At 49.4% G+C, this 18,788-nt stretch overlaps 1 protein-coding gene across 1 annotated transcript; it reads left to right on the top strand.

The window, feature by feature from the left end:
* Window positions 1-1,972: 1,972 nt before the first annotated feature.
* Window positions 1,973-18,520, top strand: LOC144104820 (atlastin-3-like). The gene is made up of 13 exons (XM_077638023.1): window positions 1,973-2,061; window positions 6,115-6,439; window positions 6,499-6,711; window positions 6,800-7,018; window positions 7,068-7,232; window positions 7,287-7,343; window positions 7,400-7,471; window positions 7,531-7,674; window positions 10,088-10,336; window positions 12,677-12,796; window positions 15,249-15,320; window positions 15,439-15,588; window positions 17,903-18,520. The coding sequence occupies exons 2-13, from the start codon at window positions 6,119-6,121 to the stop codon at window positions 18,035-18,037; spliced, it is 1,917 nt and encodes a 638-aa protein (XP_077494149.1). The 5' UTR covers window positions 1,973-2,061; window positions 6,115-6,118; the 3' UTR covers window positions 18,038-18,520.
* Window positions 18,521-18,788: the final 268 nt, after the last annotated feature.

The following is an 18,788-nucleotide window of genomic DNA, read 5'->3' as shown; positions in this document are numbered from 1 at the left end:
GAAAAAAATAAACTTATACGTAATAGTTGTAAAGTTAGAAACTCTTCAGTCGGACGTTTTGCGGACCGTTCTACAACTTTCTCATTGGGATTTTTGGCTTATCTTCCTTGTTTGCGAAGTTGCTTAATTAATATCGTATAATTATGCAATTAAGCACAATAAAAAAACAAGGTTGCTTGCTTCATACAATAGCCAGTAACAGTGATTTGATCGTGCCGTCTTAGAGTGCCGCGGCATATTTTTAAATCCTGGCTAAAATTAGCTGGAACACACTGTATACCAGGAGATGCAAACGAAGCATATTAAAATTTAGCTGCACTTTTTCTAGAATGTTGCCCAGTTCATAACTCTTTTAAGAGATTGAAATCATCAATCATAAGCTCATCTTTAGCATCTTTTATTTTATTCGTAATACTATGAAATTACGAAAATGTTTCAGGGCCAACAGCGGGCTAGTCAGAGGTACGACAAACATAATAGAATTAAAAAGTGAACGATCGAACATTGTTTAACCGGCTTTCTAGTTAGCACATGAAAGCTCTAAGCTGTGTAAAAGCACTGTTAAAACCCGAATAGCCTAATTTTAAAAATTGTTGCCACGCCTTCACGCATTGCACCAATTAAGTATGAAACTCATTTCATGTGAGCTTTCGTCATTTCTGAATTTCTGATTCATTAAAAACTCATTTGCTAATATCGGAGGAAATGTTTTGGTCAACTGCTTTTCCTTGTAAGGTTGTACGGCATCTGTATGGCATTATAATTGGTCATAATTCCCGAGCTGTATTTGGGCACTGCTTTTCTACTGTTTGCATAGAAGTCAAAATCCTTAGTTGCGGCTAAATGCATTTATTGTGAAGTTACCTGTTGTTTTTTTAGCATGTGGCATACGTAGTTCTTAACATGAGCACCACAAAACAATGCACTTGCGTGACCTGCTTTTGTAAGTTTTGTTTCTAAAAAATGCCTCAACTACATGGGTTGATCCTGAAACTTGAAACCTGAAACGGAGGAAAGAGCTTCCTTGTCTCGGCTGAGGAAATTTAGGACCCCATTCGATGTACTTCCGTCATAAAGTTTTGCAATTTTGGGGAAGCAAGCCGTGGGTAGCGTGAGTTTACAAAGGTTTTCTCATGTCGACTGCGTTGAAGGGAGGGAGTAGCCAGCATTCCGGACGGTAGCGAGTGGCAGCTTTTGACCTGCCACGGTCACTGTGCCTCTAAAGCGTGAATACAGTAGAGATTTAAGACACTGATTACCTGAACATTATGTCTATAGCTGGCAGAGAGCTGCATCGTTTAGTGACAGCGAGTACGGATGACTCCACGAAAGTATGAGCACGTGCTTATATCTTGTCTGTTCTTTGCCTTGTCTTCGTTTCCTTACCAAATGCTTCGCCTCTATCATCAGCTGTACTCAAGAATGGTTTTTTGGCGGGCTAGTTGGTGCTTCTCATTCATGATTAAACTGCTCGAAAGAAGGGGGGGGGGGGATACAAGAAAACACGTACACTTTCCTTTCGCGCCTGACTGCAATAAACTTGTGGAAACTTATGCCGCTTCCTTTCTTCTGCATTGCGCCTCAACCAACCGCACCACAATTTGTCGGCACGCCGTGAATTGTGCCCAAAAACACGCAAGCGTGGCGCATCCAATGCGGAATGTCCCGCTTTTTGCCTACACAACGAAAGTCACTGCTGACGCCAGCGCCGCCGCATTTCTTTGACGTCACGGCCGTTGCGTTCTGCGCATGGACAGTAGTTGCCGCAGAGTCTGCGTACGCCCAACTAAAAGTGTCTTATGTTGAGTGGGGGCGTCTGGTACTCGCGCGGCTTTTGGACATCTATCGCGAGGCGGAAAGGTGAAGTCGCTTCCTCCTTCGCCAGTTGCTGGCTGCTGGCCGCGATAACATACCCTTGCGCACGGCGCCGCCCCTTGTGACGAGAGTTGGTGCAAGAGGGAATGCAGCAAATATCATATGCTCCGATATTCAGCCGGCGGCCGTTAATGTGACGGCTTCATCGTGAGAGGGCTCAATACCGTATGGACTGGGAAAAAAATTGTAAGTAAAAGCGAAACGTTCCTACTTATATTTGTACGCGGTGGGATGACGGGCCCCGCGGCCGCGTTTGAATTCTGCCCTCGGCGCGACCGAATGGGGTCATCCGCTCGAGCCATGGTACACGCTGGGAAGAGTGAGTGAGTAATAACTTTATTGAGTGTCCGGCTGGGTTTAGCGCGACCGGACCTACGTCTCCCTCACGCGTGGACGTCCAGATATTGTCTCTTCGCCGCGTCGATGGGCTGCTGGACGGCCCAGAATTGGTCGTTGAGGCTGGAGTTGCGCAGAACGGTGGCGCCACCTCGACGAGAGGGTTTCGGGATTAACACCGGTTAGATGCGCCTTACACTGCCAGATTATGTGTTTAAGCGTGGCAGCGCCTGGGGCAACTATTCTTCTTCATTTTGTTGCCTCAGCATACTATGTCTTGTAGACCTTGCACGTGTTGGTGTTATCTATATCGCGGTACATCCTGTTGCGTTGCAGCGGGCACGTGCCTGATTGTAATTGTCTCCAGGCGACTGACTCAGCTCTGCATACTTTGTTGCTATACTACGTTTCATGCATAATGTGCAACGCTGTGAAAGGTATGGAAGTAGTCCGCATGAGAAAATAAAGGAAGGCGTGTTACTCCGCACTTGCTCTGTGGTCGAGTGGGCTAAGGTTTTTGAAAGCGCCATCGTGTCGTCTGCAATAAGAATGCATTTAATCAAGCTCATGACAAATGTGTCATGCAGTAAGTCTCCAGGCAAAGCATTTACTATGTTTCGCTTACCACAAGAAACGCACTACTTTTTGGTCGCAGAAGCAGCCAGCGCAAACAAGAACGCTAGCTTTGACAGCGTTGCACATGATGTTTGAAACGGACTATAGGCGGAGGGAAAGTCCGGCGGGCCAGGAATACTAGGCTTTGGTTAAGTCACTGAAGCTCGTCAGCCTGTATCTCTGCCCCCGTCTTCACCACGGTTCTCTCCGGCATGGTTTGCGAGACCTCGTGCGACGGAGTGAGCGACCACGCCGAGGTTGGGCACACCGAGCACCACTGAACTATTTTAGGGGCAGAACGCAGCCCTCGGCCCAAGAGTAGATTAAAGAAGACCAGTTTGAAGTAGGAATCCATCTTTGCTGGTGTGTTCCACCACGTCATTGGTTTCCTCTTTTGCCTTGACGGTTGCGTAGCAGTCTAGTGCCGATAATGCTCTGTAAGAGCAATTCGGACCCCCCGCTACGACCTTTGGCGCTTGGTACAGAGAGAAGTCTATCCACCCACGAGGTTTCTCGGAAGGAGAACGTCGCGAGAGCGGTGGGGATTGCTAAGCTACATGGCGCAATGTTCCGAGTGGGGACTTCCTCGAATCGGCAACTATCGTCGGGATGGGTGCGGCCCCTCGGTGCACGATATCATCTTCGGTGCTTCAACTGTGTGCACCTCTCGAATGCGCGCCGAGTACTGTTAGTTCACGCCTATTTTTGTCTTCCACTGGAGGAATTGGTGTCGGCTCCGGGGTTTTTTTGTGCTTTATTACCTTCGTTGCAAGCAGGTCAAGGACTCGCGGGTTGAAAGATCTGGGCCACTAGAAATGCGTAAGTGCGGTAAATCATAAAAAAATTTCGCAGAGTCAGCCTTTATTATAAAGTATAATAGCATTTAACTCAAGAACGCAGCGGTTGATGTACCTCAAACAAGTTCCTCTATCGTCAAAGGCTATCGTCATGGTGGGTGTGGCCCCTCCTTGCACGGAGCTTCAGTTGCGTGCACCTCTGGAATACGCCTCAGGCACTGTTAGCGCACGCCTTGAACTTGATTCTCTTGTATTCCACTGGATAAATTGGTGTGGGCTCCGGGGTTCTTTGTGCTGGACTATTAGGTCTGGGCTATTAGAAATGCGTAAGTGCGGAAACAAAACAAAAGACATTCATTATAACAACAACATTGTCAAGACTTTCTGCCCACCTAACTTTCTGCCGCCCCCTGCTACAGAAAGTTAGGTGGGCGAATGAGATTATGAAGCTAACGAAAGACAGGGTTAATTGGAGAGACATGGGAGAGGCCTTTGCCCTGCAGTGGGTGCATTCAGGCTGATGATTATTACTCTTAATTCCAGCGTGCGTTAATTAATTCTTAATTCCCAATCAAGGATATCTGTCTGCCTTGGATACAGTCTATATCCCCTTGACCTCACTAGTTCCTCGGAAGTTGGCTCAATATCGTGCTCAATCATATCAGTTGTTCCCGGCCTGTTTACGAAACAGTCGTCAAACACTGATATCAGTTCGCCGAAATCAGACAACTGAGATTCTTTTAGTTCTCCTATTCGCTCAGTCCTCGTGAGGAGATCCTGCGTGCTGCTTTCCTCTTCGTTTAGACAGATAAGGTTGTCTTCCATCTACTCAGGAAGGTTCAGCGTTTGATTTACCCCGGCCTCTCTCTGTACGTAAGGCTTCATTAGGTTGCAATGGTAAATGCGCGCTTCTTTACGCCTGCCCGGGGTTTTCACCATGTAGTTGGTGTTAGAGAGCTTGGCAGTTACTTCAGCAGGCCCTTCCCACTGTACTTCGAGCCTATTCTGCCTTGAAGCTCTCAGCAACATTACCTTGTCACCGATACGAAACACCCGTTGGCGGGCTGTCCCTTCATAGCATATATTAGACGAGCCTTGGCTGACTTCATGCTGGCCTCCACGAGTTTCTTATTGTTATGTAGACAAACCAGCAGAGTCCACACGAACTCTACTACCGTCGGGTCCGCTCCGCGCCCTTCCCAGGCTTCGCGTATACATTCGCAGAGGTGAACGCAGTGACCTTCCGTACACCAACTCGGCGCTGCTAAATCCAGTGGATTCATGCGGCGCGATTATTTTCATAGCAAAGTCCCCTAAGCACGCGCTTTAGAACATAATTCAACCTTTCTACGCTGTTGCTCTGCGGATGGTGGATTGAGCTGTGCACTATCTTAATGCCGCACCGCTCTGGAAATGAGGTGGAGAAGGCAATAGTGATTACACTATAACTGATCACTTTGGATCTCGGAAGGCAATGCAACTCGAGCAAAGACTGATAACACTGAATTCACAACACTCTCTGGCGTCATCTCGCGCAGCACGACAGCATCTGGAAGCTTCGTGGCAGGGCATAACATGGTGTGGATATAACGACACCCTGACTCTGTTACGGCGAGTGGCCCGAGTCGTAACCTTGCTGGAGAGTCAGAGGATCTCGATTCCTTAGCGTGTTTGGTTGCTAACTGGCGTTATTGTTGATGTAGCAATAAATGCCTGTTTGTGTCAGCCAAAGTGTCGTTTGTTGCCTCAGAGCAAGGCCCGCCATGGTCGGCGTATGCTTGGTAGCGTACGCGGTCACGGGGGGGAGGTGCCGGGCGGTTATGTAGCGAGAGTTACACTACGCCAGCTCTTCCAGCCTTCAGCTTGGAATCCCTTGAGCTTCGTGGCGGCGCCGTGGCCTTGGTCACGTGTTTGGTCCCGTGGTGCGGAGCAGCTGCTGCTGCCGGCGGCACTGCGCTCCGGTGAAACCGAGCTGCAACAGCTGTGCGCATGCGCCGTGTCACGTGGGGGGGGGAGTGAAGAAAGTGAGTACACGTCGAGGGACGAAGGAAGGAACGGCCAGGGAAGGTGCGGCGAAACACAGACTTTTCAATTCGACTCAACGAGTTCCACTCGCCCAGATGTTGCTCTCGCGTCACTCCATGTTTAAACAGAGCTAAACCACAGCCAATTTTTTTAACATGTCAGCCGCGATTAACTGGGGGCGAACGTATTTACCTCCCCTATTAAAACCCCACAATATATATGCTTCTCCGTCAACACTCGAAACCGGAACCGTGAAGAAGACAAATTACTGCTGGTTTTCTGCCCAGTAGGGGTAGCCGAATAAATCTATCGCGTTCTAATCTTGAAGGCGGAGCTTGAGTGTCCTCGAAGTTTTTGCTTTGACTCGTGTCAAAGCCCTACATAGGGCTGGAAGAATCATTAAATGAACAGAAAAAGAAAAATGACAGGTAAGTACTGAGAGACAACTCTCCTGCTGCACGCACAGGCACATGATGGTGGCCGAAGAAGGCAGTGGTCACGAGGTGCAGATCCTCCGAGTTGAAGACCACTGCATACAGCTGGACGAGGAGGCGCTGCAGAGAGTCCTGCTGGATGATCGCATCAAGAACAAGCACGTGGCCGTGATCTCATTGGCTGGTGGATTCCGCAAAGGGAAGTCCTTCATGCTGAGCTTCTTCCTTCGCTTCTTGTATAATTTAGGCAGCCCTGTGTGGCTCGGGAGTCCGAGTGAGCCGCTTCGGGGTTTCAAGTGGCGCGGCGGTTGCGACCGTCACACCACGGGAATCCTGATCTGGAGAGAGGTTTTTCTGGTGAGGCCACTACGACAGTAAATATGGCGTGTGCTACCTCATGATCTATGCATTTGTAGGTCAAGACGCCGGAACACGGAGAGTTGGCTGTGCTGCTGATGGACACTCAGGGAATGCATGATGACCAGTCCACTGTCAAAGAATCTGCTGCCATCTTCGCCTTGACCACTATGCTAAGCTCGGTGCTGGTCTATAACGTCTCCCAAAACATTCAAGAGGACGACCTGCAGTACTTGGAACTCTTCACCGAGTACGGTCGACTGGCAGAGCAGGTAAGCACAGGTCCACAGCAGACCATGCTTGCTTTTTGCACTGCAATGCTGCCTGTTTTAGTGCACCTTTCTTGCTTTACTTTTACAGCACATGTTCGGGAAGCCTTTCCAGAAGCTACTCATACTTGTGCGAGACTGGTATCATATTCGCGACGCGGAATATGGCGCTTCAGGCGGCCGCAAGCTCCTAGAGAAACGTCTCAAGGTCAAGGAAAACCAGCAACCTCAGCTGCAACAGCTGCGAAAGTACATCGATTCCTTTTTCACAGAGATTGGCTGCTTTCTCATGCCGCACCCAGGATTCAAGGTACGCTGTGACCTTTCAGGTGGCAACTAAAGCACCAAGTTCTACGCAGGTGGCACAAGCAAGATCGTTCGATGGCCGTCTCTCAGACATCGAAGAGGACTTCAAGTGTCAACTGCTGCATCTGGTTCCTTCAATTCTTTCCCCAGAGAATCTGATTCCTAAAGAAATAAATGGTCAGAAGGTCACCTGTCAGCAACTAATCATCTACATGACGGTAGGTCCAGAGGCTTCTTATTAGAATGTTTCTATATTGGGTGTATGTTTACAGACGTACGTCCATATGTTCAAAGGGAACTCGCTTCCAGAGCCCAAAACAGTGTTTCAGGTGGGATATCCCTCGTTGCTCCGAGCGGAAAGGAGTGCAAACGTTCCGTTTTCCAGGCGATGGCTGAAGGAAACCACCAAGCGGCTGTGTCCGAGGCTGTGCAGCAGTACAGTACCAACATGATCAAGGTGAATTCTTGAATATGGGGTTAGCGGTTTCCATGTTGAGCAGGAATTTGGGCTCGCAGCGGTGCGGAGGACAGAAGAAGAGCAGAAAGAAGCTCGACGAGATCCACAATCAAGAGAAAGCACGCGCCCAGGACATGTTCCACAACACTCGCAAGATGGGCGGGGAAGAATTATCACAGTGCTATCTGCAAAAACTCTCAAAGGCAGGTTGTGTTTCATTGTACTTTTTCAACGCATAGGCGAGTGTAGACGCTAGATAGTGCACCTTTGCGCTGGCTACAGTTGCGGAAAGAGAAAGAGAGACTATTTTGTCTGGCTCCAACCCGCTCCAGTTTTGAGGCATGGAGTAACGCAAGGAGAAAAGATTTTTCTGAGATGAGATTTTGAGGTCGGTGTATTTGAAATAAGCACCGTGATAAGGCATGCATGCATGCATGCAGCATGCTAGATCTTGGTCACTTTACTGAAGCAGAATTTTTTTACTATTGCTTTCAAGCGGTCTGCGGGAAAAGAAATCGAACTAAAACAACTAGTGCGCTCAGAATGAGCTGGAAGTAATGTGCATTTACGATGCCGTAATTTCTAGTTAGAACGAAAAAAAAAACTGTAACGTGATATTACAGAAGAAGCGCCACTTGCTGGGGTGCGGTACTCGGTTTCATACATCTAAAGACCGTCGAGGTCGGAGATGGATGTAGTGCGCAACTTTTCTGTACTTTTGGGCGGGATTTAGAAGAATATAAGATGTGCGTTCGATATAGCCAATAATTCGAAATCTCCGGGTCGATATTTATGCGGGCTGCGCTGAAAACTTAAGTTGACAGACCTCGACGTTTAAAAAGCGCCATTGTGATGAAAACACTTCAGCCTCCTATCCCTGCGCTTCGGAAAAGGGAGGCTACGTGATGTTGGCTGGAAATTTTATTCGAGCGAAGTTCAGGCGAAGTAGTTCCCAGCTTCGTGTTTGGCAGGAGGTGTGATTAGTGGGCTTGGCAGCGCTTTCTGAATGCTCGGACTTCCGCGTGTTGAATTCGGTATAATGTTAACTATGTGGCAGATTCAAATCGATTTATACAGCTCATGCGCCGTGAGTACTTGGTCTGATAAAAATAATGGAGCCTGTGCACTTCATAGTAGAATGGTGTCGTGATATCGGTGTCAATCTTCCCTGGAGCGTACACATCAATTGCAGGCTCTGAAACTACGCCCGGTTATATATAAGAATCACTCTATCTTGGTGCGTACCAATGCAAGGATGTTAGAGCTCTATTTGATGACATACAATTCTTGAAAGGCGACAGAAAACTGGTATATTGCAGTAGTGTGCGCAGGCGTGGAAAACTATGAGTCAGGATACGTGCTTTGATTCAACCTTACAGAGAGTTTATTGGATATGTCTCTATATTTTGAAGACTGCTCTGCATACCTGTTTGTTTATTGGGGTTTAACGTCTCAAAGCGACTCAGGATATGACGGACGCCGTAGTGGAGGACTCCGGAAATTTCGACCACCTGGTGGTTTTTAACCTTGACTGACACCGCGTAGATCACGAGCCTCTGCCGTTTCGCCTCCATCGAAATGTGACCGCCGCGACCAGGATCGAACCCGCATCTTTCGGGTCAGCAGCCGAGCGCCATAACCACTGAGCCGCCGCGGCGGTTTGTGCTGCATACCTGTGGCAGGTCATTCTGAAAATGCTTAAAACAGTTCGACAGGTGCTTACCTCTGACTCAACCTCATTAAAATAAAAAAAACTACCAGGAAGACAAAAATAATTAGCAAGACGTGCCTCCTGAGTGCTAATATTAAGCAAATTAAATCGTGCACCCTGGCTCTCTGACCTTTATATTAATGACCTTAGAAAGTATGTTTATGTTCGTGAGGAGACCAACTAACTCATAGCGCATTTATATATCTCACTTTAAGTTCTTCGTGCTACGCGTAAATTAACAATGTATCAAAATTTTCTTGCAGTTGAAGCCTCTTCTATTTCAGCAAATGCCATAGTCAACTCCGTGTTTTATTTATCCTTGTGCGAAAGAGGTGATGATCCACTGGGAACCGCGTAGCATTGGAGTAAGCTCAGCTGATCACCTTTATTTTTCGCTTCACCCAGGCTGTCGGCTTAAACTGGTCGCAGGTCGCCACCATAGATTTCCCGAAATTTCCCTATGTACAGGCATGCGACAAGGCTGCATAAATGTTACGTAACCATTCACGTCATTCGCACGCGTGATGCTAATAGAACTCGACGGTCATCACGTACACAGGCAGACTCTCTCTCACACACACACACACACACACACACACACACACACACACACACACACACACACACACACACACACACACACACACACACACACACACACACACACACACACACACACACACACACACACACACACACACACACACACACACACACATCCACACACCCACCCTCTCTGTCTCTTCCAGTTACCCCACACTCCGACATCCACACACCCACGCACCCTCGTACCCAAATGCTGGTTATTTTTTGTACCCTTCTTGCTCCCTTCTAACTGCGGCCCCTCCTGCCTTCCCTAAATGCTCGCCTGCTCTTCTTTGTGTGCCACGCTGATGACTGCGCAGGAGATCGACAGGTGGTACGGGTGCTTCGCCAGCGGAATGACGAAGACCCACATTCTGGAGACCACCACCTGCAAGGTTGCGGAGGGAGTCGCAGCCACTGGTTTCACCACTGGAGCGACTGTCTTCTATTTGGCCGGGCTGCCCATTCATGGCACAGCTTGCGCTGTAACTGCCATTTTCGTCGCCAGCCTCCTCATCGGGACTTGCATCTACGGCTACTGCGTGAGGGGCTTACGCAAGGACACCTACGTGAGCATGCAGCGCTTGTGTCGATGTGAATATCTTTCACAATGGCTGTTGATGATCGCTTGGGAGCTGGGCTGCGGTCGGTGCATACTGAAAGACTAGAAACATTCATTGCGAGGGGGGCAAGTCAAAGATATCGCGATTTTATGAGCGCCCATCATGCAGTTCCTCTTCCTCAGCCCTCGATTTCGCCTCCCTGCCCGATTTTTCTTTTTTAATCTTTGGAATGCTTGTGCTGTTAGCCGCAGTTACTTACGCAGATGTTGTTCAATGGCATCCCTTAGTCTAAGAGAATTCCAGACAACTTAGCATGCTGCTGCCGTGATTTAATTGCAAGTGCCTCTTACGATTCACCTTGACACATGTGGCAGAATGGCAAGGCTGAGGGCCGGCGATTGTTATTATCACCTTTTTCAAAGAGGAAACAGGACGAAGACGGGCCCTGGGGCCGCTCTGGATGGCCGGTCACTGTTGTGCTTCGGCGAACTCTCGGGCCCAGCCCACCGTCAGAAGCTACATCTCCGGCAGCGAGCTGCGCAGAGCAGCCTCCATCGCTCCTATGACCCGACTCTTGCCACGGGGACTTGGGCTTGTTCGGGCAGTTCAGAAAGGCGTGATTAAAGTCGGCTCTGGTGCTAGGTCACTAGTGGCAGTGAGGAGAGGCTTCACTGCGGGTTCTAATGGAGAGAATTAAAGGCGCCGTGACTGTGGCCGTTTGCAGCCTGCGCCAGAAAGCCTGGTCGCTTTTTGGAAGATATTTATGCAGAGGAGGGTATATTAGGCCGGTATTTCTATAAAACAGGGTGAGGTCGTAACATCTACGTAAAATCATTTTCTTTCAGCTTCTGTTTCATCGTAATTAAACTGCTCGAAAAGCGTGCAAAAAAAAACAGCTGCGGTGTAACTACTGCTGAACCTGGTTAGAGAGCGAAAGCTCTGGTATAGCGGGCAAGTAGACGCGGCTTGGCGTCTGTAACGTTGACTGCGTTCCGCACACTGGATAGGCAGCGCGCCCACACTGCCACCCTGACAGGTGGCAGTTAAATTAGTGGTTGATCGCGTGAGGTTGGCCACCCAATGAACGCTACGGCCTAGTGCTGCAGTGCCGCGTGTCTGCCACAACGCTGTCAGCGATAAAGCATGCAGCTTACATCTCTCACCACCGCCACGTACTACCTCAAAGCGCGATTGAGGCGTCCACTGACTCAGGGAGCCAGTTATGTGCGTTCCTTTCCTCAAAATCACCGGAGTCGAGAACGTTGTCAACGCCACCGCCAATGAACACAATGAACGCCGACGCCGCGCTTCTGCCACAACATTGTCAATGCCAACGCATGCAGCGCACATCTATCACTACCGCCACGTAGCTTAGAGCGCGACTGAGGTGTTCGCTGCCCAGGGGGCCAGTTATGCGCCTTTGCTCTGCTCTCAAGACTCCCGCTCTTTATCGGGTTCGGCACAGCTGTGGCTCGCCGACGCCACGGGGTTACGAAACACACGCCGAACAAGCTAGGAAAGGGTGTAGCTTTAAAGCTTTCGCTTTAAAACTGTCGACAGCTGTTGCAATCGGTTGGCACCGGCTGAGGGGCAGCGGAGGCTATCAAGACAGAGCGAGCGCACGGCTCCGGCGTAGCTGCGGTTGAGTGACGTCATGGTTGTCACGTGACTAGGAAGAGGCGAGCGCTCAGCTGCGGCAGCAATGGCTGAGTGACGTCATAGCTGCCACGTGGTTTCTGCTCAGTTCAAGGTCAGACTCGCGCACACGCCGAAGACGCTACGGAGGGTAGTAGTGAACGCTTTCGCTTTTAATGGGGCCATTTTTCCCGTGATTAATTTAGGGAATGGAACGATCCTTATTCACCACTTTTTTAATCTTTCACTTCATTAGAAAAATTCATTCTCCATGTACAGTCTTGTCGCTGGCATGGCTTGTCGCTGGCAGCTTACTCACAGTAATTGCTTTTTCACATTTGCTCTACTCCGGCAGCTGGGATGTCTAGTAACGAGAACGTTTCCTCGCTGTTGACAGCTACCTCGAATTTCATCCCGTCTGATGTAGTCCTTAAGAAATTATCGCCAGTTTTGTTGACTTGCTCGCAAGAAAAAAAAAGGCACGCAACGACACTTTAGTGCGACCCAGCGGCTGGCACCACAGTACCTGTGCTTTGGTGGCACCAAGCAAACCTTTTTATCGGACGTATCTTTGCCAAGATCTGTGAATGAGGTCTCCATGATTTCTGTTCACATAAGCATTTCAGCTGGTGACGTTTTTGACGCGCACTCTAGCTGACATGCACTGCTCCTCGCACTGCACTTTCGTAATTTCCATCTCCTGCATTCCAGGATAGCAACGGAAAAGATGACAAAGCGGGCTCCAAGGGGATGACAGGCAAAGGCTTTTATCATCAGAACAACACGTTGGACAAAGATTTTCTCGGACGATGCTTCAACGAAACTTCGAAGGTAGGTGTTATCTTTTAGGACTCGTTTCTAAGCATGGACAAAGCCACAGGGCACAAATGGCGCACTTCATGAACTGCGGCTGAGCAGCTTAGTTTCAGCACTTGAAGTAAGCTTACATGAATCCTAACTTTTTTTGGGTAAGGCAAATAATGAAAAATGAGAAGTTATTCTAAATGTTCTAAGAGCAACAGATCTCCCTTGTCCGCCGCATTTAAGCGGATCGCTCACTTTTATGCATCGTATTTGAAATGAATGGGCAGAAAGAACGTTTTGCTGCACTGCCGCTAAATCGGTCTGGACGAGGCGGCAGCATTTAAAAGAACGTGTCGAGATCTGGGCTGCTTTTGGGAAGCAGTGCGGTTTACAACTCAAGTTTAACTTAAGCACAGCGCAGCGAGCCATGGAAAGAAAAATGGCAGGTGTAACGTCAAAAGACTGGAAGCGTGAAGATTGGGTGAGGGAACAAATGCGGGTTAACAACATCCTGGTCGAAATAAAGAGGAGAATTTGGGCTTTTGCTGGGCATGTAATGCGAAGGCAAGACAACAGCGCTTGTCTTTAAGGGTAACGGACCGGACTGCAAGGAAAAGGAACCGTAGCAAGGAGCGCCAGAAAGTTAGGTGGGCGGATGAGATTAAGAACTTTGCGGGGATAGGATGACCACAGCTGGCACAGGAGAGGATTAATTGGAGAGACATGGGAGAGGCCTTTGCCCTGCAGCGCACATAGTCAGGAAGATGATGTGAACTACAAAGCTAGATGGTAAAGTCAATGCTGAGACCTCCGCGTGATAGTAGTAGTAGTAGTAGTAGTAGTAGTAGTAGTAGTAGTAGTAGTAGTAGTAGTAGTAGTAGTAGTGCAAGGTGCAACGCTGTGAAAAATACGGAAGTGTCCGGACGGGAAAATAAAGGGAGGCGTGTTACTCCGCGCTTGTTCTGTGGCCGAGTGGTCTAAGGCACTAGAAAGCGACAGCGTGTAGTCGGCAATAAGAATGCATCTAATCAAGCTCATGACAAATGTGTCGTGTAATAGGCCTGCAGGCAAGGCATTTACTGTGTTTTGCTCACCACATGGAACGCACTACTTTTTGGTCGCGGATGCAGGCAGCGCAAACAAGAGCGCTAGCTTTGTCAGCGTTGCACCTGGTGTATGAAACGAAGTACAGTAGTAGTAGTAATGCCTGTAGTACTAGTAACGCTAGTAGTGGTAGTCATGGTAGTCATTACCATCGAGAGTCCGCAATCACATGACCGCCCCGCACTATTCGCCGGGCCCTCGGGCCCCGCGCTTACTTGATCGCTAAAGATAAGACCCTGAAACTAGTGCATGCCACGACATCCTGCGGGCCGGCGCAAGAGCGAGCAGCCCTTGCAGTTATAATTACAGTGTTCTAGAAGGCCTTAGTTACGATAAGGCCGCCAATGGCTTTGTGGCACGAAAGTCGAATTGCGAGAGGGCAGCGTCATGATCGAGGAGCAGTTCGAAAAGAGGGCAACGTCCCTTAGGACTCTGCCCGCAAATGAGCTGCACAACAAGACTCTCAAGTCCGCTCCGAACGCCACAAAGCACTAGTTGCGTCCCTTAAAAAAAAAAATCACCACGCACTCATGCATGGCAGTAGCATTAAGAGGAAATACACCAATTGCAATGGCGCGTGGTGGACCGGCCAGCGCTGGCCATCCAAACTACCATGGGTGTAATCGCTAATCGAGTTTCAATTTGTTGATTTAGTATTTTTCGTCACATTCGCTCCGTCTTTAATTTGTAGTACAAGTTGACGACAGAACTTCATTTCGCAAATGAGAGGTGGCGCTTTTACAGGCCTATACACAACAAATTTTCTTCTTTGTAATGATGCGTAGGACATTAGGATGCATGGATCACAACGTGTCATTCGCCACGTTCTAAATACTTTTAGATAATTTAGAATCGAAATTCCTCTCGTCGCTGTTCCGGTTTTGATCTCTAAAGCCGAGCTATGGCTGTGACGTCAAAGGTCAGTATATAGGTAATGTGAGGCATTAAAAAGCTGCTGCAATATATTTGCTGCCTCTTTTAATTTTTCTACAGCAGTAAACTAGTCAGCCTCGAGAGCTGGAATCGCATCGATTGCATTGCACCTTTCTCTATCGCTCATGCACATGATATATACTCACCTCTGACGCCATAACTACTGCTGGGCTGTTGTAACCGAAATCTAAACGGGTGAGAGAATTAGTTCCATTATAATAATTTCGCGATCGTAGACGAATACCGCCAGGTGATCCGTGCAAAATGATGTCTCACGCGTCAGCAGAAAGAAGAAATCGTGCAACTGAATTTCAATGTGTATTCTTCTTTAAATAGGGCGTGTTCCTTATTGCAGGTTAGTAGTTCCCATCGGTAGCTTTCTTGAAACCTTGCCTTATCGGTATCACTCTCGTTGACTGTCGGTCACATGTTTACCTTCCAGGAGAACAAAATGAAGAACAAGCTCGAAACCATAGGCAGTGTCAAGGACAAATATATGATCAAAATGGAAGAGGTAAGTCGCTGCAAATCGACTTTGTGGAGGCGTCCTTTATAACAATGTTATCGAACGCTATTCGAAAAACGGACTAAGATGGGAGTTTTCAAATAACGCTCCACGTCTGGACGCGCAGATATGTGGAACAGGCAAGCCATTTGTGAAGCCGGACGAACTGCATGACCTCCACTGCCGCTACCGCCAGACCGCTCTGAACACGTTCGCAAAAGCTTGCAAAACGGCTGGCATGAAGCCGCCGCAGGGCTACCTGGACGAGCTTGCTCAGGTAGGTTGTGTCAGCATGCGGGTTAGCATGTATTTACAAGTCCTAGGCAGCAGGGCGCGTTACTCGGTGCCAGAAGTCTCAGCAGTCTCAGGCCGTGCACCACTGAGCATATCATAGCCACCATAATCATCCGGGCCGTGGCGAAGTGCACGTTATCATTGTAATGCGAAAGATGGTTTATGACTTACGGAGGTTTAGCGTCCCAAAGCGACCCGGGCTACGAGGGACGCCGTAGTGCAGGGCTCCAGAAATTTCGACCACCTGGAGGTCTTTACCGTGCACAGACATCGCACAATACACGGGCCTCAGGAATTTGCTCCCCACCCCTGCCACCAGCGCCACCCCTGCGCCACCCCTGCGCCACCCCTGCGCCAGCGGGACGATTGAGCGTTTCCACCGACAGTTCAAAGCAGCCATCAAGTGCCACCAGGACTCAACCTGGCTCGAAGCCATCCCAGCCGTCGTCCTAGGTCTTCGCGCCACCTTCAAGCCGGACATTCAGGCTATACCCGCAGAGCTCGTCTACGGGGAACCGCTCCGTCTCCCAGGCGAATTTCTTGCTGCACCGCCATCCACCTCCGCGACGTCAGATCCGACTGATTTCGTCGCTCGGCTCCGACGCACCATCGCTGCCCTCCACCCATCACCTGCAGCTCACCGCCGTAAGACTGCCCCCTTCGTCTTCAAGGATCTGGCAACGTGCACGCACAGTTTTCTCCGCGACGACACCGTCCGCAGGCCTTTCCAGCCACCTTAAAGCGGTCCCTACCCAGTTCTCCGTCGCGATGACAAAGCCTTCACCCTCAGCATCAACGCGAACGACGTCCGCGTCTCTGTCGACCAGCTGAAGCCAGCCTACATCGATTCCGCCGAACCAGGAAATACCCACAGGCGTCCATCTACGGCCCCCAACATCGCAACCTGTTTCTGTCACTACACACCACTGACGTCGAGTAGGGTGCACAGATTTCTACAAGCCTTGAGGGGTCTCCACTCCGCGGGGGAAGGGGGGGGGGGGGGGGGGGGTGATGTGGCGACAGACTCTGCGCATATTTCCGCGCAGTCTCCGCCTTGTTATCATCCGGCCCAGCGTAACACGGCCACACGCTGGACTGCAGCGTCACCGATAAAACAGCGCCACCACTGCGTCACCCGAGGCATGCGTCAAAGACGGTGGCTAGAAAAACAGGCTGCCCGGCTGGGAAGCGCGGCTGTTTTCCTTCCGCTACCGAGATGGTCCGCTGCCATCGCTAATCGAATAACAGTTGTTACGTTTTTTTGTTGGAATTCGTCCTTTGGCAGCAACGACATCCCACAGACTTTTCACAGACTAGCTGGTTCATGATCTGTGAGATATGTGTGCACTAACTTGAAGAGCACAGAGGGCGGAGCTCGCGTGTCCTGTCGTTTATGTCCTCTGTCAGTTGTCGTCGAGTAAGCGCTTATTTTCGCACGTGGCTATGGCAGAAATTGGTCGTAAGCCAACTAGCGCCAATTGTCCGACCACCCTGCTTGCATCCCGGTACTTCAATGGAAATCAAAGGCGTCATTGCCAGCGACGGTTGGCGACGAAATCGCACCGCATTGGTTTTGTGACATTACACCTCTCTCGCGCTAGAATCCGTTGCAAAGGCAAGATGCAAGTGTCAGCGACAATCCACCTATTCTCCACTTTGTCGCGGCCAATGAGTGATATCCTTTTCTCTCTTATCGATTTCCTTACATTTTTCTGCGCCGATGCTCGACGCAGCTTCGCTTGTGTAGGAGAGGCTAAAAGGGTCATGCTATACGACCGCGCGTAGCTCTATTGCCTTACTTGGCGATTGCTTCCAAAGCACTAAAAGGGATTGGTGCAGTCGGTTTCTCCGTGCGTGACCTCGGAGGACGCCTGTCATTAGCAGATAACGGAGTGCACCGCACATCCATGATACAGGCCAAATACGGCGCTTTGCTTGAAGCTCCACTCGGGATATGAGGGCCATGAATCGCATCGGGATCATTACACGCTTGTAAGGCACGCGTTTGCAACCGACGCTGGGCCACGAGTTTTGTCCCGAAGAGGCAAGCATTCGGCATTGTCCATTGTGCAGAGTGCACCGAAAGCAGAGAGGGAAAGGCAGGGACGAAATAAGATGAACTGTGAGCGCAGCCAGGGTGACTTCTGCGGAGACTTTTCTTGCATACCCGAAAAAAAAACACATCGGTAGTCGACGAACTGTTACTTGAACTATGTTGCGAGTAGAGGGTAAATGCGTATGTAAATTCTTATTTGTGGCGTCATTCTGAAAACACACAACTCGAATTGACTTTGCAGGAAATCGACGAAGCGTTCGACAACTTCTCCAACAAGAATGCGAGCAAAATGGGCTTCTGGAGCCGCGCCCTGGCCAGGTTGCGTGCCATGTTCAAGAAGTCATCGACCCCATACTTCCACTTCAAAGAAAGCTAAGGCCAACCGAGTCTGCGGGCCCCGGATGCTCTGAACGCATGTGCGGTGGCGTCAGCACAGAGGTGCGGTTGAAGTAACGCACCTCACCACCAGTGGACCTCCCACTTTTGCTTCACTGCTGCTCCGTAGTCGCACATAGTTTACCTTTTCATCTCTCAGATTAGTACACCGGTCGAAAAAAAAAAAGGTCTGGAAGCAGATTATAATGCTAACGGTACGCAGTCACAAGACGACGAGGACGTCTTTCTGACTCTGCGCAAGCTGGTTTTCGAGTGTTCCCGACTCCGTGCTGTCGCACTTGCCCCTCGCGCAATTTCCCTTATGTTTTTGGTGGAGGTGCTTGGCCTTCATCCCATCAAACCGTGGATCTTCACAACGATTCCGAATGGTTACTTTCTTTTGTTTATGTGCAAATTTTTTCGTGAATTGACCGCTTGCGAGAGAATATTGCTGAAATAAATGATTGAAAATTGTTCAGCCTTTTTCTCACGAGCATTTTCTCGCTTGTTAGCGTGCCTTGAGTTTAGCGCGGACGAGAATTCTTTAAATGGGCAAGGTGCGAAATTTTTTGTTTCGTTTTTTTTTTTTCCTGTGCAATTATCTGTAAGACCTCAGCACATGCAGATCACCACGTCGTGTTCGCCTACGGCCGCTAAATAATTTTTTCAGAGTTGAATTTCTTCTCACAGAGACTTCGGTTTCAACAGCCGAGTGATGGATGATAAGTTGAAGATCAACATGGGTCAGGTAG

This window comes from Amblyomma americanum, chromosome 9 (genome assembly GCF_052857255.1).
Source record: "Amblyomma americanum isolate KBUSLIRL-KWMA chromosome 9, ASM5285725v1, whole genome shotgun sequence".
Classification (NCBI taxonomy): Eukaryota; Metazoa; Arthropoda; class Arachnida; order Ixodida; family Ixodidae; genus Amblyomma; species Amblyomma americanum.
Note: the sequence above shows the minus strand (reverse complement) of the source record. Positions and strands in the feature narration are given on the sequence as shown.